The sequence below is a fragment of the Candoia aspera genome, chromosome 13 (genome assembly GCF_035149785.1).
Source record: "Candoia aspera isolate rCanAsp1 chromosome 13, rCanAsp1.hap2, whole genome shotgun sequence".
Lineage (NCBI taxonomy): Eukaryota > Metazoa > Chordata > Lepidosauria > Squamata > Boidae > Candoia > Candoia aspera.
The window spans coordinates 8,232,174-8,259,177 of NC_086165.1; the positions used below are offsets into that span (position 1 = coordinate 8,232,174).

Genomic DNA, 27,004 nt, shown 5'->3' on the forward strand with positions numbered 1-27,004 from the left:
CTCAGTTCCAAATCTTCATCCACAGTGTGGGGTCTGTGGATACCAACATGTCCATGGAAACTTCTTCTAGTGCCCAGAAGTCTCTCTGACTTTGTGTAGTTACCCTATTTTTTAAAATGACAACTGATTGATTGCTCCTGAAACAAAACCTTTGGTGTTATCCACAGTTGGGCCTTCAAGCTCCCTGGAACTCTCCTTCCATTAAAATTTCCATTCAACTCTCCTCTGTTAGTGGGTTTTAACTAAAACCTGGACACTCACCTTCTTGGATGCTATGCAGCAGACTTCTGTACTGAGCAGGGAGATTTGAAGTCCCTTCCAGCTCTGATTTCTCACTCAGCCTCCATCGAAATGGCTTGTTGATCTGCTTCAGCAGCTCCACTTTTGAATGTTGAAGGGACCAACCTCAGAGCAATTGGCCTGTTGTGGGGTTGTTACCCCACAGGGATTCCTTAATTTAGGAGGTCCATCAGGTACTATGCAAACAAACCTTTCAACTGTAGTGATCCTTAAAGGGAACACACCCCATAAATAAGTTTATACTTTCCATAGGAACAGTAGGCCTTGCTGGAAAAACTGGTTTGGAGGGGGAAGGAGGAAGATGGTTTAACTCCCAGCTAAGACCACATGCATCCATCTTTGTGTATCTGGAGGCCTTGCTGGCAAAGTGGCAGCAGGCAACATGACTATTCTGCATTGCACTGAAAGCATGTCTGAGTTTCCACCTGAAAATTAATTTTATTCTGCTGTTTGTCTCAAGGTATTCACAAGTTTGGTGACTTCAACCTTCTCCATATATTCCTAGTAGATGTGTGTGGCAATCGGTCTTAACAAAAATTTCATAATTATACCCATCATGCTATTTATTCTCTTCAGTCTTTTGCAATAATAATAATGATTAAAAAAAATTGAACTCAGTCCTCCCACTTCCTGTCCCTACAAAGGTATCCTTTGGGCCTCAGGTGAGTACCCCAAAGGTTTGGGGTACAATCCCTGCACCCTGAAAACCCGGTGCAGTTTTCTGTTGCCAAAGGAAAAGCAGCCAATAGCTTTCTCTCCTTGACATCTACGAGAGGGCAAACCCTGGCTCCTGAAATCAACTGATCTAAGAGTCCAAAATTAGATATAATGCAGGTTCAGAGTCAGTTCATGAAGATTTGATAGTCATCCAGAGATGTTAAGAACATGGGAGAAAATGTCAGCCTTACCAGGTAGACCAGACAGGAAACACGACCAGATGAGCTAATTCTATTTTATTGTAAGGCTACATTAACAGAATCTTGCAAGTCTGAAAGTACAATTCTCCCACCATCTCTTACAGCCTGAGAAACTATGGAGGGTCTCTTGCCATGCCCACTATCCAGCTGCAGGCTGTCTCTTATCTGGCAATTCCATAGGCAGTGTCTCTGGGCCCAGTCTCCCAAGGTCATTCCCACATACCATTATAGAAAAAGAGGGAAATTTGGGAGCTACAATCCCAACGCAGGTGGTCAGGGGCATCAAAACAAGATGCTATCATGGAAAAGGGCCCTTTCTCATGTTACCACTGGGCCTCTGATAATTATGGAATGGAAAGTGAGGTTTCTCCTAATCATCACTTACCCCCAATCTAAAAATTCCATAAACAGGATGTGAAGTGAAGAGCTTCCTGTTGTTCAGACAGGGGTTTCAGCTGGAATGTTGGTATCTGGGAGAGTGTATTTCTTTTAAGAGTGTTCTGGATTTAATACTGAATTTATTCATGTTTCAATCTGGTAATGCAAGTCTCTGTGGGAGGGTTTCACCTTAAAGGTTGCATAAAAACATTTTAAACAGGAATCATTATCAGTCAACAGTAAACATCTGCAGTAAATATCATTATCCATCCATCCCTATTAAAAAGATGAATATGCCTAAATCTATAGAAGGTATCTTGTAAAGAGTAAAGAAACTGATCAGAAGACAGTGCAGTCTGAATAATAATGTGACATGTTGCATTAGAAACTGGCCAGCGGGAATGCTCAATGCAGCATTTTTCATTCATATATGAAGCAATTCCCATATGGTTGGCACATCTCCAGCTTATCTGAAGGCAGGAAGAGAGATGATCAAATGCTGAGCAATCAAATAGCAATGGGGAAGGGAATATGAGCCGGTTTTGCCTAGAGGAGAAAGATGATTAAGAAGCAGGATAACCATCTTAAATAGTTGGCACTGGCAGATCTTCCCACAAAGGTGGAAAACAAATGTGCTATAAAGATGGAGATGGAGCCAAGTCCACGCTCTCAGTTCTACCACTGCACCCCTGAATGAGGACGACTTGCAGAATTGGACTGTTAGAAGAGGCTTGGAAACTGAGTTTGAAAGACCAATGTGTTGAACACATCAATGCATTTTTGCAGCTAGGTCATTCTTTTAGTTGGTTGCATTCTTGCAGCTGAGTTCCAAGGGGAGTCAACCAGGGATAGAAGCCAAGGAAGGGAAATCAGTAGATTCAGGTGAAGGATAACTATTATTTAAGTAGACTTTGAAACATGCATTATCCAGGTCTCTAGCATCAGATTCAAAGAGTGAAAACAAAAGAAAGTGATGTCATAAAAGGAAGACTTTATGATTTCACACTCAGGGAGCAAACCCCACCCTCCCTCGCACTGATGGTGTTACCTAGTCAGGTAATGAAACGTCTGCGGGCAAACAACCAAGCTCAGAGAACACCAAGGACCCCATAATAAAGCTGGGTTTGAAAAATCAGCTGTTTCTCAAGTCAGGAGCACCTACTCTCTAAGTCTATGGCATCACAAGACCAGACTGAAGTGCATGATCAAATGGACTAAGAGCAATATTATTTCTCTTTCACTCAAAATAAAACTGAAGTGGTATGAAGAGAAAAGGTCAGAAGATATTCTCAACCATTCATTCACAAGGAAAGTACTATCCTTTTAAACCAAAAGGCTAGTTTAAAAAAAAAACAAGTAGAGCTTTTTATTCATTTTGCCAATTCCCCGCTTTCAAGTCAGGTATCCCTTATCTTCATTCAGTGCTTTCTGATGTTATCTAAATGTCTCCCAAGAAATTGGACACGAAAGATGCCAAGCATACTTATTAGCAAATGGATTAGCATCCTGCTCAACTACAACTTATGTCTTAAGGCCTGAGTAGCCTGTTACATAAAGCATTTTTCTTCCCTGCAGCTGGAAGACAGAGGGAGAGGGAGAGAGAGAGAGAGAGAGAGAGAGAGAGAGAGAACTGAAGGCAGTTGACCGAACAGACAAGAAAAACAAGCACCTCTGATATTTATTTGGGTCAAGCTTGGAGTCTTTTTCACCATTCAAAGGTCGAAAGCAAGGTACAACTGGTTGAAACCCAAAGAGCCCATCACCTCTGGCATTTGAAATGGTTTTGCTCTCAATGTGACCAGAGCCTAGGCTGGTGTGGCCAAACCATACCTGAATGTAGACTTGGTGGAGGCATTGCTAGTCTTGAGCTCTGTGGTCAGCACACCAAAAAGCGCTGCCCTGCAATTAAGGCGAAGAGCCAAGTTAAGGGGTTGCTGGGCACTTCTAACTCCCTCCCATTTCAAGTTCACCAATATGATGGTGTCTGTGTTTCATGTTCCACAAGGAGGAAGGGATGATGACTATGTCTGGTCCTTGGTTTGCTTTCTGAACCAGTGACCCGAGGAAGGGAGGGACAGCTAAGAATATCTGCGCTTGCATGATGCGACATTTCCTTGCTCATGTCCTTTTTATTTCATTTGCAGGAATGGAGCCCTCCCATGGCCTTGTCGGTTAGCAACTAGATGAGCCGCATCACCGTAATGGCTGTGCCAACCACCCTCACGTGCAAGTAGATTAAGCAACTGCCCATTTTCTTTGGGCAAGAAAAAAACATGCTTTATTTCAACTTCAGTTTAGGCCTAGAGTTCAGTTCAGGAGACACATTAATGCCACAGTTTCTTGGTGGTGGAGATAAGGTGGAGAAATCAGTTACTTCAATATCTCCATAATCAAACAGTCCTGCAGAGGTGAAGGTTAGCCCTGCCATGAATAGGCTGAACCAAGTCATCTCCTAGGATGTCCAGGGAACTGTGTAAGATCAAGGGTACAACCTAGCAATAGCTATACAACAACTGTATTTACATATTTTAGTTTAGTTTAGCAGTCGGCAGCATTTCCGAGATGTGATCGCAGTGAGAGATTCCAGCAAACACTGAGTTTCTGGATGGAGACCCCTCCAGGATATCTTGCCACTGTGACAATCTAAACAGTCCTCATAGAACAACTGCTTGAATTCAAGCACTGCGCAAGCTATTTTTGGAGAAAGCAACTCAGCTGATTTCTAGTTTGCTTCTGCCAGTTTAATACTGAGATCTTTCAAAGCTACCATGTATTTATTAAATTGCAGGAAGAGTTCAGCTTCCACAGCTACTTATAATGGGGAATGCTCTGTATTTTTTTCTTTCTCTCTGTCTCCCTCCATCTTTGCACAGAATGTTCTATTGGGTCAGTCAGGAACGTCAAAAACAACAGTCCCTAACGGGATCATTTCAAACAACCTTGCTTCTCCTGTTATTCAGAACAAAGAGTTCTTCTCACTTTGGACCATGCCAAGCTAGTGGCTTGTAATAGCTCGAGATAGGGATGACGTTTTAGCCCTCCCGGTATTTTCACGGAACATGATTTGCTGCCATGAGGTCTTGGTCATTTGTTTCAACAGCTTAAAAAAACTAAGCAATATCCTTGGGAGGTCAGGATTCATTAGCAATAACTAGATTGGACCTCTGTTTTTAGCAGCAATGTAACTCTAAATAGCAGACCAGATTATGAGGGCAAACAAAGGAAAACACAGGGAGGAACTGAAAGGACAAGAAGATGCTTCTGCCCTCTTCCTGCAAATTTCTTCTTTTTCTTCTTCATTGTCTATTATCTCCACCTTATTAACAGCCATCCCCTAGTCTGCTAATGAAGCGTAGAAAACCAGAGATAAAATCTATAATTAATCACATTAAAGGATAACCAAACTGACAAAGTTTGGCTAGGATAGCCCCCCACCCTCCCGAAGAGGAAAGATTGCAGCATTTGGGATTTTCTAACTTACAGAAAAGGTGGGTAAGTGGAGACATAAAAGCAGGCTTGTGTAATAAAGAGGATTTTTTCCTCCCTCTCTTGCAATATTTGAACTCAGTCACCCATAGAAGCTAAACGTAGGGAGATTCAGGACTGATAAATAGTAAGTACTTCCCTGAGTGATGCATACTTAAGCAATGAATACTCTGGTTATGTTCATTTAATTTAAACAATGTATACTTAACTGTGGAACTTCGTACCATCAGTTTTGGTGTTGGCCACCATTTTAAATGGACAACAGAGCCATCAATAGCTACTAATCTCAATGGCATCCTATTATCAGAATTATATATTAGACCAGAATTTTTTTCAAACGTGGCAACTTTAAGATGTGTGGGCTTCAACTCCTAGAATTCCCCAGCCAGTAAAGTTGCCAAGATTGAAAAAGACTGTACCAGATTTTCCCAGATACTTGAAGAGTCAAAGAAGGCTGTCATCTACACAAGATGAAGCAAAGGAGCCCCTTGTTTGCTCTTTAGATGGAGGGCCCCAAAGTTATTTTCTATGGCAGTTTTGAAGGACTGTTGAAGCAAAACACCTCTTGGAAGCTTTGCATGGACTTCATACATGCTAACATGCTAAGCTTCCAGGATTCATCTGGTTGGTGACTGATGCACAATGGAGGGGTTACAGAAAGTCCTCGCTTAACAACCCCAATTGGGACTGGCATTTCAGTTGCTAAGTGAAGTGGTCATTAAGCGAAGCCCACCCAATTTTATGACCTTTTTTGCGGCGGCCTTTAAGCAAATCACCACAGGTGTTAAGCGAACCATGTGGTCATTAAGCGAATCACATGGTTCCCCATTGATTCTGCTTGCCAGAAGCTGGCCGAAGTCGAAAACGGTGATCATGTAACCCTGGGACACTGAGACAGTCATAAATGCGAACTAGTTGCCAAGTGCCCAAACTGTGATCACGTGACCATGGGGAAACTGCGACGGTTTTAAGTGTGAGGTCCAGTTGTGTGTTTTTTCAGCATGGTCGTTAAGACTGAACCATCACTAAATGAATGGTTGTTAGGTGAGGACTACCTATAACAGTCCTTGCCTGAATCCAGTAAGTCTCATGTGTTCTTCCCCCCACTCTTTCCCCCTTAATATACTATTTGAGCTTACATTTAAAGCTGCTGGATCCCTGTAGCTAAGTTAGGAGCTTCTGTGAATTTATCTGCAAAATTGCAGTATCGATTTTGCCAGCCAAAATCCTTAATGCTAAATGATTCCAACCTCTCCCAGATCTAAACGATTGATGCATCATGTGCAAAGTTTCCATGCAGGCTTTACACAGTCTAGACTGACTGCCCCCCACCACCCCGTTCCTAATGCTATTCTCATACAGGCATAATCTCAAACCTGAAATTGCCTGATGCCTCATGTGGCTTCAAAATATAGTTTTGCAACAATTAAATTAAGCCCCTGGAAAGTATGCCTAACCTGAAATTGCTATGCAATTAACATTCTCCATTTTCAGAGAACTGCTTAGTTATCTGTGGCCTCGTTACAGCACAAAGGAAGGAGCAAAGGGTTCAGGGCATTGCTTGCTCTGAAAACAGCCTCAGCTATTTTCCAACAAAGAGCACCTTCTGAAAGGCTGGAGGTTGGGGGGGGAAACAAAGCAGAGTCTTACATAATCTCATGAGATTACGCTGAATTAAGACGGTGCCCAAAGTTCAACTCGTGTTCCTTTTCAAGGAAACTTTCGGTTCAATCTCGAAGGAAAAGTTAAAAAGTAAACAAACAGAGGCATTGAACATGGCTACTTTGCCAGACAGATAATTCACAACAGCTCCAGACTGGAAAAGAGCATTCTTGTGTGCCATGTTAGTTAAGGACAATACAAGGCCTCTGTGTCCCAAGGGCAGATCTGGGACCCATCTGGATTAGCAGGGCTATGCTGGCCAATGGTGATGCTCTGTGATGGAGACCAGAGTGATTCCCAGACTCACCTACAAATGTCAGAGATGTTTAATTGAGGTTTGTTGCATCACTGAGCTAGAGAACACTGAGTGTGAACATTAAAACTATGCTTTCAAGTGAGCTGACTTCCCCAACATCTTAGTCTGGAACCATCTTGTTTTGTGGTGCTGCTCTTTGATCAAAAATTGCATGCAAAAATGCTCTTAGGGTAGGTTTCTCCAACTTGGCCTCTCCCTCCAGACATGTGAGGACAACAGCTCCTAGAGTTCCTGGCAAAAGTAGCAGGGACAGTGCTGGGTGTGGACTGGGGAGACCCAGATTCAAGTCCATTGTCAGTCACAGAAGCTGATGGGGTGTTTTGGGGACAAGCATGCTCCCTCAGCCAACCCACCTCACAAGGTTGCTGTTTGGAAGGAGTGCAGTGTATACTGACTTGAGCTCTTGAAGGAAATGTGGAATATAAATGTAACAAACAAACAAATCTGGAGGGTGGTTCAGTTAGGGACAAGCTTTGTGGGGGAGAAATAGCAGACGAAATGCGTGCATTAATACATGCAAGTTTGTGTGTATTTTTAAATAAAAAGTGAATATTGCCAATGTACGCAGAAACTGAACAGGCTTTTGATTCAATGTGAACCCAACAACTGTGTTCCATAAACAGACTGATTTGCCCACTCATACCCAGAGTCAAGTGTTCTCCACCTGGTTTCAATTGCTGGACCCTGGTTAAAAAAATAAAAATAAACCCGAGGAACAAAATATCTGCCCAGGCCTGCTACCCAGACCACCCACCATTCCCACAAAGCTGCACTGCACGGGAAAAATCACCAGCAAAAGCCAGCAGACTCTTTTTCAAGAAACACAGCTGAACTTGGCACTCTCCCTGAAGCATGCCCAACGAGTTTTTGAAGAGCAACACCGTTTCCAAAAACACAACACCATGAGAAAGCCAGATGTTTAAAAGAGGGCTTCAAACTAGGCCTTGAAAAAGGCCACCTAAAACAACCTTCCTTACCAGCTGAAGCCCTTCACCTCTGGTGGGAATGCAGCTCACCAGTCCAGTTTGTGGTGGACTTCAGAGATGCAGAGTCTCAGCACAGCTGGAGAAGGCCAGTCATGAAAAGCTGGCTGAATTTTCACCATGGAGAAGTCCCTTCTCCTGGGTTCTAGGAGTACTCTGATAAAGTATGGGACAGGACCCAGAAGCTCTCTGGGTTCATGTCAGAGAAGAGATTTAAAAAACCTGTAAGATGACAACCAGCTGGGTAAGACCAATATTAAATTAATTCACATTCCAAGTTAAAATATGGTCAAAGCCTTTCTCAATCCTCTTAAAGGTTCACTTGTTTGTCAGAAACTTGGAAACTACTCTACCAGGCATCAGATCTAGAATGCACAAGGCTGAGCTGCCCAGGATAAGTTTTGTTTTGGATCTTTTTTTCCCCCCAAGCCATCATATGAAAGGAAATTGGGTGGCGGGGTGGGGTGGGGTGGGGTGGGGGGGAAAGAGAGCTGGCATGCTGAAATTATGCTTTGTTGGCTTGCTGTTTCATTCCTTGCTCCAAGACACACAATTCTCCTTTTAATATGCAACATGAGCTGCTGGAATTTGAAAAATACAGGGAGAAAATGAGTTTTGTATTTTACCAAATGGTCTATGTCTGACTGGCGAGAGCTGGTGGGAGCACGGAACTTGGATTGGAGCTCCAATTCAGTGGAATCCAGTGATGCTTAGAGACTACAGTAATCCCCAAACAACTCTAACCAATTAAATGCTTCCCTCCCATTTTTATCTTATCACTTTTCAAGGCATCACAGATGGGGTGATCTTATACCTCCACTCAGACAGGAGGTACTGCCATCTTAATGTCTGGGATGTTACAGTCCAGATTTCAGAACCTTAAGGAAGTGGCCTTGGATTTTATGTCCCTTATCTAAACATTGTTCTCCAGAGCCTGATAGAAACACATCTCTGATAATCTGCCACACTCCCATCCTGCCACATCACCTTTGCCCTATTTTAATGGAGAAGTCTGGGAAAAAAAACAGAACAAGCTAAAACACATCAGCAACTCAGGAATGCCTTGTGGGAAGACAGCAGAGAACAGTGGTCGCCGCGTCAAGCAAAGGCAGGGGAGAGATGAATTGATGTCAAAGCTCCTTGCAGGAAGGGTGGGATTAATAGAACTGGAATAAGGAAAAGCCCGGGATATCCTCCTGAACAAGCCCAGTGAAGGACATGTCTACTCCCTCCAGTTTTTCCTCTACTACAGGAAGACCAGCTCCATCAGCTTCTTCCTTCAACTGTACCCCAAAGAGCAGCAAAGGGAGGTGACACAGGAACAGGGTAAATCCATCAGCCCTTCTGAAGGATCAGCCTTTTTAAATTCCAGTAGTTTTCAGCTGGTTGCAGTTCATCATAGTTAACTCTAAGAACTGGTTTGGAAGCCTATATTTCCCTCCCTCCCTCCTCTCCCCATCTTTTCCTTCTGTATGTCCTGTAAATTGTATGTCTTTTCAGTCACTGTACACAAGCTGCTTTTGATGCCTTTCCGGCTGAAGAGGATAAAAATGTTTTAAATACAGGTAGTCCTCATTTAGCGACTGCCTTGTTTAGTGATCGTTCGCAGTTACGATGGTGGTGAAAAAGTAACTTTGTGACCAATCCTCGCATTGACAACTTTTACAGGTCTGTAAAGGAAAGGAACAGGGACGCGGTGGCGCTGCGGGTTAAACCGCTGAGCTGTTGATCGGAAGGTCGGCGGTTCGAAACCGCGCAGCGGGGTGAGCTCCCGTTGTTAATCCCAGCTCCTGCCCACCTAGCAGTTCGAAAACATGCCAATGTGAGTAGATCAATAGGTACCGCTTCGGCGGGAAGGTAACGGCGTTCCGAGTCGTCATGCTGGCCACATGACCCGGAAGTGTCTATGACAACGCCGGCTCCAAGGCTTAGAAACGGAGATGAGCACCGCCCCCTAGAGTCGGACTCGACTGGACTTTACGTCAAGGGAAACCTTTACCTTTACCTAAAGGAAAGGAAAGCTGAAACAAGATCATAAGCAGAGTCGTGGTTTCACTTAGCGACCACTTTGCTTAACGACCAAGTGGCCAGTCCCAATTGTGGTTGCTAAATGAGCACTCCCAACTCCCTTTTTCACTGCTGCTGGATTCCCACATTGCACTCTTCCATAAATTGCACTGATAGGGATAATACAATGCTAAGCCAAAACCAAACCAATTGCATGCCTGCACACAAGTGGGGAGCTTCCACAAAGTAGAAAGGGCTTAAGCTAAGCTCACATCACCTCAGGTTCCAGACTGGAGAAGCCTTCCCAAAAATGAGCAAGTCTGCTGCCCTGAAACAGGGGAGGAAGAAGAGAGGTTTGATATCCTGGACCCCACATGGTTGATGCCTCCTTAAGTGTGAATTTTTCTGTGGTCACATAGCTACTATGTGAGCTCAGGAAGAGATGCAGCTTCTTTAGGGAGGCACAACAGGTGCAGTGCGGTGCCCACACCTGCTTTGAAGCAACTTCGGGGCTTTGGGTCTGAAGCGCAGCACATTCGCCTTTGGATGCCAAGCACAGCACGTTCCTCAATGTGTACAATCAGGGGAATGGGGGTCCGTGATGGACATTGGGTCCCATCATTCCTAACCCCTGCCCATTGCAGCTGAAGAGGATGAGGACCGGAAGTTCAGGCCTGAAGATCACCTTTTCTGCATCTCTGACTGATGAAAGTGCAGATGCCGGAATGAAGGAACCGAAACTATTATGCGAAATGCGCCTGGGCAAGTTAACAGGGACCCACTATTCACAAACAAACGGTTTTGCAATGTTCAAACCCAGAGCAGAAAGAACTGAGGTCAAGAAGCTTGGAACACAGGACAGGCAACCACAGCACCCCACAAAGAGGAGTCTCCATGCCCACACTCAACAGAGGGCCCCGTGGAGAAAGAGCTGAGACCGTTTACATGCTACAGTGGCTCTCTGGAGCAGTTTCCAATCCCACAAAAACACTCCAATCCTGTAAGAGTTGATAAATCTGGAGAGGAGAAGAATTCACATCCCTCCCAAGGTCACTCTATTCAGCCCATTGCCAGGTCAAAATTCTAGCAGGTTACAGAGCACTTTTTAAATTTTTTTGAGAAAGGGGGGGGGGAATCCCTAAGGGAATGCATGACCTTCCCTGCGGCTGTGCAGTGACACAGAGAAAAGTCACAAGGAATTTCTCATGCTCACAAGTTTAGAGTAAATTAGAATGGTGAATGAGTCCATCTAACTTTGACCCCCAAATTAAAAAAAAAAAGCAAGGAGAGGGAGGGTGGACAAAAAGCAAGTTTTGGATAGGCTACTGTGGAACTGAGAAAACATCCGAGGAGTCCAGGAAAATGGCTGTGGTTTGGCCTAGTGATGAAAGAGCTGGAAATAATTGTTTAATATGGGGGGAGGGGGAGGAAAAGGCTTTGCCTTACATATGATCCTTTGTGGTCAGACATTTGACGAGGCTCTTTTTGAAAAAAAGCCAAAGGGAACTGTCATCTCTCCCTGCTACACAGTGTTTAGGACCAATGCCTTTCCTTTCTTCCCTCCTTCCTCACAACTCCCGTCAGGGAATTCTGCATTCCATCATCCCTGATCAACAGATATCCTGCGTGGGGCTGACAGAAGCTGGAGAGCCACAGGTACCCAGTCCTCGCCCAAGGAGAACAGAATACCAAAAACGTCCCAGGAAGTTTTTCTGGGTATTTTCATTCCACCAGTTTCGGTTATGTGAGACGCCTTGGTTTGCTATTGGCAGCTTGGGAATGAATAGCATCCCTCTGAATGGCAAAACTGGAAGACCTCCTTGGCTTTCAGACAGCTTTTCTTCCTGGCACTCAAAAAAAGGGGAGTTGCCAAGGGTAGGATATGAATGCCTGCTGTTGCTGCTTAATGTTTTGCCATGGTGTTCCTTTCCCAGGAATTCACCCCAAATGCTTTTTTTCCTTTCTGTTCTTTTACACAGATATTGCTGCTCGCTGGAAAGGTGAGAAATCATGAGCGTTTGAAAGGTATAGGAGAGTTGATCTGGATGGGTTATTACGCTGCATTCTGCAAAGGGTCTCAAGATTTCTCTCTTCAACTTTAACCTCCAAACAAGCTTGTAAGGCAGGGTTTCTCAACCTCAACCTGGCTGGGGAATTCTGAGAATTGAAGTCCACCCACCTTAAAGTTGCCGAGGTTGAGAAACCCTGCTGCAAGGTAAGGGAGTCCGGCTGCAGAGTAAATTCAGGATCATCCCTTGGACATTAAGCCTGAGCAGGACCCAGGTTTCCCCAGTCCTGGTCTCATGCTAACCACTACTCTGCACTTCCTTCCTAGGTGAAATGGCCAACATGAAGATATTTACCATCTGGCTTATGATCATGTTATCTTAGTTCTGAATTTGGGAGCTAAGTTATCAAAGCTGACTATATCCAAGGAACCGTTCTTCCGGCTCAGTGATCACTGACATCTCAAGTACCGTAAAATAAAAGGCTGCTGACATTAACTCCCTGTGGTCCTTTTGCCCAGGCAGAAAACTGGAGATCACTTGCTCACCAAGGACTGCAGCTCTGCGTAAACAGGCTGAAGGTTTACCGTAGATGGGTTAGCTTTTGACGGATGGACTTTTAACACAGCATTTAGTTGACAGGGTTCATTCAACTTACCTGCAATACAGCAAGAAAAGCAGCAGGAGTTTCCACACCGCTTCCTCCTCCTGCTTCTTCACCTCCCCCAGAACGTACAGCCACTCTGGGGCCCCTTAAGTGGCAAAGCAAGGGAGAAACAGGAAGCCCAAAGCACGAGGTCAAAGGCTGTACCACTGCAAGAGACAGTGACTGGATATGGTAGGGCAAAGGAACTGAAGCGCACCATCATACCTGACAGCCCAGCAGAAGAGTAAGGAAGAAGGAATACAGGTCTGCTGGTCTGGCCAGTGTGTGCTAGCCACAATATGCTGGCTAGCATGTGGACAGGCCCACCTACGAGTAATCTTCGCTTAACAACCATTCATTTAGTAATGGTTCGGACTTACGATGGTGCTGAAAAAAACAGCTTACAACCTATCCTCACGCTTAGGACCGTTGCAGCGTCCCCGCGGTCACTTGATCACGATTTGGATGTTTGACAACTGGTTCACATTTATGACCGTTAGTGTGTCCCGTGATCGCCATTTTCAACCTTCCCGGATGGCAAAATCAATGGGGAACAGCATGATTTGCTTAACGACCATGTGGTTTGCTTAATGCCCACGGCAATTCACTTAATGACCGCCACAAAAAAGGCTGCAAACTCAGGTCGGATTTGCTTAATGAACACTTTGCTTAGCAACCGAAAATCCAGTCCCAATTGTGGTCATTAAGCGAGGACTACCTGTCCTGCACTAAGCCATCATAACCACAGTTTACGAAATAAGCCACCTCTGACTGGCTTGTGCAAGACTGTGTTCCCCAGTCTTTTTGGTTAATGCAGTGAGTGCACATTGCTCACACAAAATCCCAGCACAAATTCACAGGGGATTGCTGCAACGTGCTAGATCTGTGCTTCTCAACCTCAGCTACTTTAAGATGTGTGGACATCAACTCCCAGAATTCCCCAGGGATATTTTGGGCGTTGGAGTCCACACAACCTAAAGTTGCTGAGGCTGAGAAACACTGCTGGAGGATGAAAGGTGCACAGGCCTGAAAACTGTCACCGGACACACGCAAGTCCCATCACATTAAAAAGTCCCACAAAAAGTTTTATTCACGTTAGTATTATTAATGCAAGTGTCTCCCCCCACCCCAGTCCTCATGGAGTTGGCTTACATCACGGCTGGAAAAGAACAATATAGTCTCTATTTTTTAAAAACAACCTATCCCCAAAGTTCAGAGTTCATGCCCATTATGCATCCTCATCCTCGTCTTCCTCATCACTGATCACATACTTCTTCTGTTTCTTGCTGGCCTTTTCGTCGTCTTCAGCTTTTCTTTTACCTGAAGGCTCACCCTCCTGCAATTAAAAAAGAGATACAGGTACAGAGACTTGTGCTTTTCAGAAACGGCCAGGACTTGGGGGTGAGGTTCTTTCCAAATCTATTTACTCAAGTATCCAAAACGAAGAGTCCACGGGTTTTTCAGCCAGAGATGGAAGAGAATGACCAGTTGCGGGCAAACATCAGAACCCTAAAATCCCCACACGTCACAGAGTGGGCTACAATAAGGTATTAAAACGTAATGGAAAAAAATGGAAGAAGTTCTTCAGTGGGGGGAGCACTGTTTCTAATTAAATACAAGATCCTCAGGGTGAAATAATGCGGCAATAAGCTTTACTGATAGCTTACGGCTCTCCACAGGTATATATTCCTGAATAACGACAATAATTTCTCAAGCTGAGCTGAGCCTGAATTTCTACCCTGGTTCTCCAATATGCATGAATTGATCTTAACCCAGATTTCTGATTTTTGGCTACCAGCCAAACTCACTTCTTCTGTGTCCTTATAAGAAACTTGAAAAAATCCAATGTTCTCCCACCATAACCAGCCCTGCAAAATGTAATTCTTCTAAAACATTTTGAGGGAACCAGTGATGACTTGTGATTAAAGTGAGGTTCTTCTAACAGAGTAAAATGTCTGGACATGCCACAACATTTGCGACACATGCGCTGTGCTTTTTTTTTTTTCCTTTTTTGATGCCAAAGTGCCACCATGTGGTTAAGTTGAATAACATTCAAACTGAAAAGGCACCAAAGAGAGAAAAACAAGCTGTCTTTCCGTTATCTTTTCCTAGGAGTTCAGTTCAGGACAGAATCATTAAATATGAAAATTGCTGATATTTTTTCTCTTATCAGCAGACGCTTCCCGCCATAACCCCACCACTGAAGGTTTTCAAAACAGAGGCTGGATGGCCATCAATCAAGAAAGCTGTGGTGGTAGATTTCTGCAACAGCAGGGGAATAGACTGGATGGCCTTTGAAATCACTTCCAGCCCTAGGATTACATTGCTTTGCTGAAGTTGGTTTTGTCATTCCTGAACATGTTTTCTGTACTTTGCAGGCCCCTCCCAACACTTAAGCCATAATCGCCTTAAGTCGGCAAAACAGGAAAAGCCTGTGAATGCTCCATGAAGATTCCCAAGTGCTTGCTTGCTCTTTAGCACATCAAGTTCACACAGTCACAGCATTACACAGGGAAACTTAGACTGGATGGACCATTTGTGGGGAAGAGGACGTTGTTTTGGTCTGAATACAAAACAACATAGCTGATGGTTTTATCCCGTCTGCATCAATGTACAGCATTTGCATAATCATGCCAAGATGCAAATGATATAAACTGACGCAAAATGTCCATGAGGTTATTACACAAATGACTAAGTTGATCCAAAGGATGTAAATTAGGTTGACTGTCGAGACAGATTTTGAAAACAACAGACTTGTTATTTCAGGGGCACTGAATTCAAATTTGGCCGACACATCAGATGTCCTTTAGATGAGGGTCCTTTAAATGGAAGTTTCACTGGACGTCAACCCAGAATGATGATAATCATGGGCGAACTATCAACTGATGTCCACTCCCTTCCGGATTCTCTCACCTCATCACTATTGAGTTTCTTTGCCTTGAGTAACCTCTGTGCTTTCTCCTCATCAGATCCGTCGTCACTGTCTGAAGAATAAATCCGAGCCCGCTCCTCTGAAAGAGAAAGCACACATTATACTCCAAAGGACAGGCTGGAAAGCAAATCTTAGCGCTCCGGAGGGCAGCTTAGAAATTGGATATTAAGGACCAGGTTTGAATAAGCAACGATCGGCCCCTCACTCTGCAACATGTACTCCAGCGTGGAAAACATGCACGAAGCAAATGTGATCAATGAGACTGATTAGCTTATTTGTAAGAGCAAGTGCCGTGCTCTGCAAAAAAGAGAAAGGGAAAGCGTGCATGCAGCGTGAAAAGTACGGGCACTGTGCAAATTTATTATTTATTTATTATTCAAGTTTCTATTACCGCCCATCTCCCCCCGAAAAGGGGGGGTGGGCGGTAATAGAAACTAAAGCATAAAACCCAGTTACGATGCTTACAAAGGCAAATGGCTATTAAGGAAGCTGCTGGGTGACCAACTGACCTATATGCCATTAGATGAGCTCAAGGCTCCCCAGGCTGGTGCCTCCCCTGAGGGACTGGACTAGCCACACTGGTTTAGGTACTGGGAGTGGAGGAGTGGAACCAGCCAGAGGAACGCGGGATGAGAGCAAGAGAAAGGTACCTCGTATCCCGCCTTTGTATCTGTTCTTGATGGCTGCCAGGCTGATGGCCTCTTCCCCTTCTTCTTCCTCATCGTAGCGGTCAGGCTCTAAGTAACTGGCGCTGAGTCCCCGCTGGTGTTGCTTCTCGCGCATCCTCCTCTGCTGGGACTCCCTACGGATAGAAGCCCGCAGCCTCTCCTCCTCTTTCTGCAGGAGAGAAGAACATGAGCCAGGGCAGCACCTTGGTTCTGTGTTGGGAACTGAACCCAGGGAAGCCCAGGTTCAAATCACTCTCAACCATGGTGCTCGCTGAATGGAGGCCAGCTGCTCAGCCCAACCTAGCTCACGGGGGTACCACTCCGCAAATAAAATAAAGGGAGAATCCTTCCTGTGCTGTACGGGTAGTGCCTGACTTACAACCACAAGTGGGACCGGAATTCCCATCCTAAGTCATTGTGGTCGTTCGTCGAGTCACCACGTGACCAGACCCAATTTTACGACCATTTTTATGGTAGTTGTTAAGCGAATCACCGTGGCTGTTGGGCAAATCCAGCTTCCCCAATGGGTGTTTTTTGCCAGAAAATGGCAAAAAAAAATAAATCGTAAAACGTGATCACATGACCTGTGATGCTGCGACCAGTCATAAATGCGAGCTGGTTGCTAAGCACCTGAAATGCGTTCATGTGACTGCAGAGGGGTGGTGTGATGTTTTGTGATGCTCGAAAGTGCTTTACAGGCTGTACAGCACCCATTCCAAGGCTGTCGTAACTTTGGATCGTCGTTAAACGAACAGTCCTAAGTCGAGGACTACTTGTATTTCAGAACAGAAATGCAATAGACAAGTAAACTGTGCATGTGTGTACATTGACTGAGGCATTTAGTAGGAGCTTGTGAATCTGCACCAGCAAATATCCATCCTGCGGTCCCTCCCACACCTCTCAAGTTGCCAGCTCAGGCTTTTGCTAAAACCATGGCAGAGCGAAGCAAAAGAACCCCTTCAAACACCCCTTCAAACTATGACTAAGTTCACACATCATGTTAAGCCATGATTTGTTTAACCAGGGCTCCCTGACTCAACAGCAGTAGGCCAGCTTCATATAGCTTGCTAAGTCATAAAACTATAGTTTACAAATTGCAATGGCTAAGTTCACGTTGCACAATAAAACTCAAACGACATGTAGACTCAGTGCAGTGTGAGAACCTAGTCTACAAATGTGGGGCACTTTTATTATTGGTTTCGTGTTTTCCATATCTCAGAACTCCCAGACAGATTAAAGAAATGTAAATGGGCACTGTTGAGAAGGGAGCCCAGAATTTAACCCAGAGTCTAGATCAGCATTAGGATAGGCGCTGCTGGTCAACGGTCAAGGCCCACAGTTTTTCAGGCAATAATGCAAGGACTTAGCTAAAGTTTTAGCACTTTGTTTGAGGGCCTCAGTAACTTGTATTACCAATAAGAGTGTCAGAAAAGGAGGCCTTTGTGGTAGGTGAAGGCATTTTGACCGTTCCAGATTTAAGTGTCTACATGACACTGATAACCGCCCAGAGTCTCCCTTTTTGGGGGGAGATGGGCAGGGATAGAAATTTGAATAATAAATAAATAAATGCGGATGTTTTTATTAACATTTGTTGCTGTTTTATCAACTTGAACAACCTTGTGCTACAACACTGCTTCCCTTGCAACTGAAACACGGGTGCCAGACTGCCCACTGTTCATAACGATTGCCAGTTCCTAATATTGGGTTTCACCCTTTGACATGTGCGAAGTTATTCTTACCTATTCTGTTGAGCACTTTGTTCCTTTTTGGCAACCTCTAAATGAAGTTGCTCGCTCAACATGCTCCAAGGAGCCTACTTAGCCAGGTAGGGGTTTCAATCCTATGACACACGTCCCCTTTAACACTACAGAGATCAAAGATGAGCAGCAAGGTCGAGAGACTGATGACAAGCCAACAAAAATTGGCAGCCTGACTAGAGAGGAGAGGAAAGTGAAAGGACAAACAGATTAGAAGGCAGGCTTGCATTAATGTGTACCTTAATCATTTCTGTGCGCTGGGACTCTGGATCACGACCAGCCATTGGCAGAATACGAATTTTCTGTGTCTTTGAACATCGGTCTGCCAGTGAAAGAGTCATCTTTCTGTGTGTGGCACTGTCTGTTGAGTGTGGCCTGTGACAAATTGACCAGGTTAAAATACTTCACTTAGGGAATGTGTATTTTAAAAGGAAAATGTCAATATGCCATCAAATATTTAGGTTAATCAGCTGACTAATGCAAGCCTATCTGTGTCACACTGCTTTGTGAATGGCCACTGTGAATCAGGTTCTTACCAAATACATCCATTCTGCATTTCCTTTCCTTTTAATCTCGCTTTTTACAGCTATCGGCCCCTCTCCCCCATTGTCTTGATTTTAATTCGGATTTTAATTGTATGTTGGAAAGCCCTTCCCAAAGCACTGAAAATCACCCAGTAGTGCGCCAGGAGACTCCAACTCATTATCTAGAAAACTGTGCGAGGCCACATGGAACAGATACACTCTTGTACAAATCCCACCCATTTCAATCAGATGTGCAGGAGAAATTTCCAGCAGACCGGGCGCGAAACAGGAAAGACGGCAGTTCAGGGTAAAGCATGCGCTCTGCTGGAAACATTCAATTCATCTCTTGTCATCAGGGATAAGATCTCAAGAGTTGGATGCGTAAATAATCTGAAACTGCTGTTTTTAGGCTACAGACATTCAGTAGTTTAGCATATCTTTTTGATGCAACAGTTCCTATGTTTAATTCCAAGCAATCAAGTTGGAACATCTTCCCCCCTGAGATTTGGAGGGTCCCGAGCTTCTCAGCCCTCTGCAAGGCTATTAAGACCTGGCTTCCTCCCCAAGCATTGGGAATGTTAGAAGTGGCCAACATACACGCGTCTATATTGTGTAACTGTTTTAAGATGACCTGGTTTTCTTCTGTATTGGATTATTTTTAACTGTGTTGGGTTATGGGGGTTCTTTTGTATTGTAAATGGGTTGCTAGCCGCCCAGAAATATGCACAAGTAGTCTTCAACTTACAATTACAACTGGGACTGGAACGTCCATTGCCAAGTGAGTCACACCCAATTTTATGACCTTTTTTGCTGTGGTCATTAAGTGAATCACCACAGTCATTAAGTGAATCACGTTAAGTGAACCACGTTAAGCGAGTCTGACTTCCCCCATTGACTTTGCTTGCCGGAAGCTGATTGGGAAGGTCGCAAATGGCAATAATGTGACTCTGGGACTCTGCAACTGTCATAAATACATGCCAGTTGCCAACTGCCTGGCTTTTGATTATGTGACCTTAGGGACGCTGCGACAGTTGTAAGTGCGAGGACTGTTTGTAAGTCACTTTTCCCAGTGCTGTTGTAACTTCAAACGGTCATTAAACAAATGGTCATAAGTCGAGGACTATCTGTATTTAAAATGAGCGGCCATATACCCTTTCCAAAGAAATACGTTAAGCCATTTTTCAGAGGCAGCAGTCATTCTCTAATCTTCTTCCTCAGGCAGTGTTTCTTAGCCTTGGCAACTTGACAAAATGTGGGTTTCAACTCCTAGAATTCCCCAGCCAGAATGCTGGCTGGGGAATTCTGGGAGTTGAGGTCCACACATCTTCAAGTTGCCAAGGTTGAGAAACACTGCTCTAAGGTGGCAGTGGCTTTTGCCTGTTGAGTAATATACCCAGCAGCTGGTCCAAAGCAGGAGCTGCACAAACTGCTAAACCGGAGAGCACCAGCGAGTCTCCTCAAAAGGTCAGCTTGGGTCGGACTGCAGGTCAGGCACGATTCCACCTTGCCTACCCTCCTCAACCCGCTGCAATTCACATGCTTACCGGAAGGTCAATTTCGTCTTGAAGACGGCCTGTCCCTGCAGTCCTGTTCCTTGTCTGATGAATAGATGGTTGTGGTCTCCCTGCAGGGGTGCCTTATACACATCAAAAACTTCGTTCCCCAAGTGCAGGGACATGCTTCGAAAAGAGGGGAGAATTAATTGGTGGAATTCAAGACAATCCCCAGTTTTCCCAGCCTATAATTATTGGGGCCAAAAAAACCAAGGGAAAAATACAAGGAAATCACACCTGAGGTCAGCCTCTTGTGCCCTCCACCCCCAAACGTGTTTGAAGCCTAGCAGTTTCCAAGTGTCAACTCACCTCCCGTCAGACCACTTGACTATCCGTGCGTTACTTTCTCGAATCTCGGTACCTTCATCATCTCGGCGAGTTCGCCAACGTATGGTGTTCTCTACCTTTCAAGACACAAAATTGCACAAGAGGATTGCAGTCAAGGAACAAAGACTATGTCCATATAGTCAGGCATGCAAGTATGGGGAGAGGAAGACACAGGATTTAAAGCCATACCTTCAGTTTTAACCTCGTTCTACCTTCTTCATCAAGCATCTCCTCGTCTTCAAATTCATCCTCGTAATACTGAGGATCAAAAGGCCTGTGAGGCAAGAAGAAGATCAGGACCCCAAAGGTGTCTGTCCCCAGCATCCTTTTTCCCATAGAGGCCCATGAGCAAGACCCGCAATTGCCTTCACAGACCAGGTTCACACAAATTAAATAAAGCACTGTTTGCCTGGGCAGAATAAATAGGTGTGCATGTGCCCAGCTGTCAAAAGCAAGCTCTAGAGTAGATACAGAACAGTCAGTTTTTAATTTACATCTGAACAGATATTAATTATATTCACAAATATTTTCCCACAGATCCTTGGGGGGATGGGGAGAGAGAGAATGATTATTCCTTCTTTTTTTATATTTGCCAACACTATGGATGGATGCTAGGTGGAAAGAAAGAGAAAGAAGAGGATGACCAGAGGCAAGGTGGGTTGACTCAGTTACAGCGGTGATGGGGGCACCTTTGGAAGACCCGAAGGACCAGGTTAGGGGCAGATCATCATGGAGAAGATCTATCAATGTGGCCACTAGCAGCTGACACCAACTTGATGGCACGTAATCAACCCATCAGTCAATAAACCAGGAAGCTAAATTTCCAAGATTCCCTCCTTTACCTGGGTTCCACACTGAGGAAATTGGGGAGCTTTACAAAATACAAGTCATTTCCTAAGTCCGTGTTGACTTTTGGAATTTCTACTTCTATTCGTGTTTCTGGAATAGGCTCTTCTTCTTGCTGATCTTCATTCAAACCGTTCTCATCCTAATCAAGAAGAAAGAGGGGAAAAAACAACCAAGTCCGTTACGGAATAAAGTAAGTTGAATATCACTCCATATATTTGTGCTTAAAGTCCTTTCTTATTCTTTTTCTTACTGAGAATACTGACACATATACTCGAGACCTGCTTAAAATATTAGCCGGCTGAAGGAAGTGAAGACTGGCCTCCTGCTAACTAAAGAAGCAAAACAGCTACAAAGAATTATCTTGCTATCCTTTGCCTTTACGGGGCGGGATGCCAACAGGGCACCAGTTGATTTGGGTGCGAGCCTCCTCTTTTCTGTGTAGTTGCATATCTTGAGTAGTTGCTGGGGATAAAAAATATGCCAACTACTCTGTGGGTCCAAATCTACCTACCTGTAGAATGTTGATGTTTTCCTACTAACGATTAAGACTGCTATTGTACCTAATCTTTTTGGCCGGGTAAAGAGGTTGTATTTGATTGTCTCCTTTCACGTGCTTGATGCAAATCGCCTGGGGGGAGGAACCTGCCCGGACTTGTTTCTTACTTCCTCTTTTTTCCTCTGTGCCGATATGTAGCCAAGCTAGGTAGCTCTCAATGAGAGCTAAGTCCTTTAAATATGTTTTGCTTTTGTTTTGCTTTTTGTAAATAAATTATTTTTATAGAAATGCCTGGTGTGTGACTTTTCTGATCTCTCCTGGGCTAAAGGCTTTCCCAGCATTCTGCAACATAGAATACCATTTTTCAGTTGGCTACAATCTTATTTTACTTATGACCACATGCTATTACATGATATGTTATATTTACATATGAGGCAGTCCACATGGAGACCCCTCCAATTTTAGCTCTCGAGATAAGCTAAGCTGAGAGGCCCAAAGCAGCCCCTGAAAAACCCGGGCTGAGAAGAAACTTGAATGAGAGATTATTCGGTCTTGGTCCAAAACCTTAACCACTAGACTCCACTAGGTTTTCCTCTGTAGTGCCCCTTCCAATTGAAAGTTGTCTGATATCTTCCAAGTGCACACCCTTTTTATATGAGCAATAAGGAAGTATAACAGGTCTGGCAGAGGCCTGATGTCAACTAAGAGAATGCTCTAGACCTGGGATCTCCAATGTGGTGTAGCTGAGGCAGAAGCGTAAGGAAGACAACTAGCTGTGCTGAAGACATTTCCCAGTGATGCCTTCAGAAAGCGATTGTGAATTATCATTACCCTTTTGCTAACAGAATGATTGTACAACATCCAGTCTTTAAAACTACAGGATCCAATTCTCATCTCAAAGTTTCAGGTCAAGCTTTGATTGAGTTGACCGTGTTAAAAGGACAGGGGAGGTAGACTCTTCTTTGCCCCCAACGTTGAGGGGTCTACTTACAATAGGCTGCCCTGGGGTTGGTGGCTTGTCCTCCCCATCGCTCCCTGAAGATATATCATCTGCTCCTCCAAACAGATCCATTGCGTCTCTGTTATCTTAAGCAGAAGGTTAAACTGGAGAATTATTATATAGAAAAATATGGGCAAATCTGGCATAAAGAAAGAAAAACGAGAGACATACAAAATCAGAGTCATGAAGTGCTCAGAAGGAGACTTTAGAGCAGTGTTTCGCAACCTTGGCAGTTTTAAGATCTGTGGACTTCAACTCCCAGAATTCTGGGAGTTGAAGTCCACAGATCTTAAAACTGCCAAGGTTGAGAAACACAGCTTTAGAGCCAGGGTCAAATGTTAGCATAACAAAGTGGGCGAAACAGTGACATGCATGTAACCTCCCTCACAAGGTTGCTTGAAAGAAAGGACATCCTTTCTTTCAAGGAGCTCAGTATGATACACATGGTCTTGTGAGATAGTCTCTGTGGAGGAAGGCTGAGATGAAAATAACTCACAATTTTTAAGTAGATCAGTAACACCATTTCTCTCTCCCTTCCGAACAAAGTAGTATTTTTCGATAGAGGCACATCTTGTGTATTGTTTGCTAGGACCTCCAGGTTCAGAGAAGTTGGATCAAGGGGAAGGATCCAGTCCACAGGACAAACTGTGGCCAGTCCTGGTTTAAAGGAAGCCTTTGATGCCTGAGCATTAGACTCCCTTTCAACCCCACCACCCACAGAGACCTGTGAAAGTTTCTAGCCAGAACCACGTCATTTTGGGGGCTAAAAAGAGTGCAGCTGAGCATGGTGCTTTTTGCTGTAGGCCACTGGAGAAGAAGAATTGCTTGCCAATGAAAACCAAAGCGCGATCCAAACAGAAGATGGGGAAGTAACGCTGCTTACTTTTCTGCCCTTCCGTATCGCTCTCCATTTCGGAATCGGATGCAATTTGCTTCTTGCCCTTTGTATGGGGAATATCATCATCGCTGTCACTGCCTCTTGCTGATTCTGTGAAAGTAGAGAGTTTTAACCCCTCCAGGGGCACCCCTGCACCAGCCTTTCCAGCTGGAGCCCTCAGGTACTTGAGATTACAATCATCATCTTCACCACCATCATCATCCCCCATATTTATACATAACACTAAAACATAATTCAGGGTGACATAAATAAAGCAGACCAAGAAGCAGGTCTGAAAGTCATACATCTTTTTGCAGCTCTCATCTCTGAGAAAAGCAGCTGACCGGTTTTGCTGCACCAAAGTCTGTTGAGCCATCTACAGCAGCAAGCTGACTAGGACTAATATGCCTGTAAGGTCAACAGACAGTTTATTTTATTTATCTATGCAATTTAGAGGCCACCCAACTCCACAAGACTCTGGGTGGCTTACAACATGAAAAAGTAGAAAATAAAATAAAAAATAAAATAAAATAAAATAAAAGCAGAGATCCTTCATGCCCAGAAGAGAACTTAAACAGATAACATTCTGCTGGGTGTCAGCTCCCACCCTAATCCAAGGCCTAGGGGAACAGTCACATTTTCAGCAGCTTTTTGAGCATCATCAGAATCAACAGAACCACCTGTGGACCCTTTAGATTTGTACAGCTAAAACTCCCATCATTCCAAGACAGCAGGGTTAGAGATCATGGGAGATGAAGGAAACCACATTTAACAAGGTCAGCAAAGAAAACAAACAGGAAGACTAAACCATACGTACACCGTGCACTAATCCGTAGCTCCCCATTTCTCTTACCTGATTTGTGTTCACGTTCCTCTTCATCCTCTGAATGCTGGGGCCTCTCATCGTCTGAATTCTGCAGCTTCTCCTCCTCCGAACGTGGCAGCCGTTCCTCTTCATCCTCCGAGTTCTGCATGTTTTCCTCATCGGAATTTCGTGGCCTTTCATCCTCATCGGAATTCTGAAGCTTCTCTTCATCAGAAACCGGGGGCCTCTCGTCTTCATCGTCCGACTGGTGCAGCCTCTCTTTGTTGTCAGAGATCTGGGGCCTCTCTTCATCATCGGAGTTTTTCTCTTCGTCATCTGAATGCTGAGCCTGCTCTTCGTCGTCAGAATTCTGGAGCTTCTCCTCATCGTCTGACTGATCGCTCTTGTCCTCCCCACCCCATTTTTCATCCTCGGAGTGGGCTTTCTCAGATCCTTCAGCCTCGGAGTGATGGCTACCTTCATCTGACCTGTGGTCCTCATCATCTTCCTCATCATGCGCAGCTTCTGAACCACTGTGCTGTTCGAGATCCGACTGGTCATTGTCCTCCCGTTCAGAGTGTCCTGAGCCTTCAGAATGATTGTAGGATCGCTCAGACTGATTGTCACTGCCGCTGTGGTGAGAAGCACCATCGTCCTCACTGTCTTCACCAAACAACTCTTTGTTACTGGGTTTCAAAGCATCCCGGTCATCCTCTCTGTCGCTCTCGCTTCCGGAAATGTTGCTAACAGAGCCAGTGTTCTCCCGGTCAGAATCTGAGTCAGATCCAGAATCAGAGTCTAGCAAAAACACACAGAAAACCACAGTATCAATCAGAGAATAAGAAACAGATTTCTTACAAAGGAAGCACAACAATATCACTTTGCAACTACGGTATTCCTTCTGCCTGAAAGAAGACATGCCCTATTCTTTGAAGGGGGGAAAGATTAATACCCAGAGAGAAAAGTAAACATTAAATGATGTGATGAGGCGTTTCAGTGGAATATAAAGAAGCAGAGCCAACATCAAGCAGGAGGGGGGTTGCCAGATACTGCATAGGCAAAGGAGGACACGGACAATCGGAAAGGAAGACAAATGTGGGGAAAAGGACACACTAATTGTTTAATTTCCTGGGCATTCGTGACAAATATTACAGCAAAAAACTCCCCCCAAAATGTACTTAAGCGTACATGTATATGAAATTACTTTTTCCAGCATAAGACTGGCTTTCCAACTGCAGTATTTTTCCAACACATCTTTATTTTCAAGAACGTATAGCAGTGATAATATAGAATAGACAACAACGTACTTTTCAAATTTCACCCTAGAAACGTATGACAAGTCATGTGATCTACAGTCTCGAGTGATCATAGAATTGAAGGGGCTGGATCGAAACCGGTCGCTGGAATCAGGAAACACATTAAACGAGGTTCATCTAGGTTGTCGACGGATGAGGGGAAGAAAGAAGTCGTGGAGTCCCTGGTGCTCTCTGAGCTTGGTCGTTGGCTTGGAGACATTTCATTACCTGACTAGGTAACATCATCAGTGCCTAGACGTTCTCCTTCTTCTCCATCATCATCATCATCACACCACCAAGATGTTACCTAGTTGGGTAATGAAACGTCTGCAAGCCAGCAACCAAGTTCCAAGATCAGCAAGGACTCCACAGTTCAACCCTAAGTATATTCTCTTCTATTAGAAAGAAGCAGACAATTTACGAGGTCGCAATACACGAAAATCTGAATGACAGTTTCTCTTTCTCTCCACCTCCCCCAGTTCCAAGATGCAGAAAATAGCTTGCAATAATAGAAATAATAATAATAATATGGTATGTCTGCTGTGTTGAGTTATATATAAAAAAGGCAGGATAAAAAATCTAATAATAATATTCTTATATTTTATTGAATAGTTATTAAATAATAATATATAACAATCAAATTATTATTAAATAATATAATATATTGCCTAATAGTCTAATCTAACCTAATCTAATCTATTAATATTACTATTATTATATTTTAATTCCGCCTTCTTTATATGTAACTCGAGACGGCGGATATACCTAATACTCCTGTCTCCTAACAAGAACCCTGTGAGGTGGATTAGTAAGGCCTTCTGCACCTGCTCAGAAGGCTTCTCTCTGTCTTGAAGGAACGAAGGACCTGCGCTCGACCCAAAGCCCCGGTGCGCGTCAAGAGAGCCCCGAAAAAGCCTCGGGCGGGGGCACGGGGTGGGATTCCGCGCATGCGCGACCGGATCCCTCGCCCCACTTCTCCCCACGCTACCTTTTTGCTCCGGTTCCGTGTCCGCGTCGCTCCCGAAGAGCTCCTCCATGTCCGCCATGCTAAAGGAAGCCCGACGCCTCAGGCCAGAACCGCAGACCCGGCGCTGGGCGACCCCGGAAGCGGCGCTGCCTCGTGACGCCACAGATCCGCGACCAGGCCCGCGAGCGGAAGAGGCGGGCTTATCCACAGCGTTTATTTTCTCTCGTGCAATGAGCTTCTCTAATTCGTGCAA

At 44.5% G+C, this 27,004-nt stretch overlaps 2 protein-coding genes across 2 annotated transcripts in view; both read right to left on the reverse strand.

Moving 5' to 3' along the window:
* LOC134504811 (tropomodulin-3-like) overlaps positions 1 to 27,004 on the reverse strand; it is a 117,235-nt gene that overhangs the window by 17,821 nt on the left and 72,410 nt on the right. The window lies entirely within an intron of this gene.
* On the reverse strand, positions 13,766 to 26,896 carry LEO1 (LEO1 homolog, Paf1/RNA polymerase II complex component). Its single transcript, XM_063314198.1, has 12 exons — positions 26,773 to 26,896; positions 24,538 to 25,287; positions 23,691 to 23,795; positions 22,799 to 22,893; positions 21,305 to 21,450; positions 20,652 to 20,736; positions 20,445 to 20,539; positions 20,127 to 20,261; positions 18,298 to 18,433; positions 16,284 to 16,470; positions 15,615 to 15,712; positions 13,766 to 14,037 (listed from the first exon to the last, which is right to left on the reverse strand). The coding sequence occupies exons 1-12, from the start codon at positions 26,828 to 26,830 to the stop codon at positions 13,930 to 13,932; spliced, it is 1,998 nt and encodes a 665-aa protein (XP_063170268.1). The 5' UTR covers positions 26,831 to 26,896; the 3' UTR covers positions 13,766 to 13,929.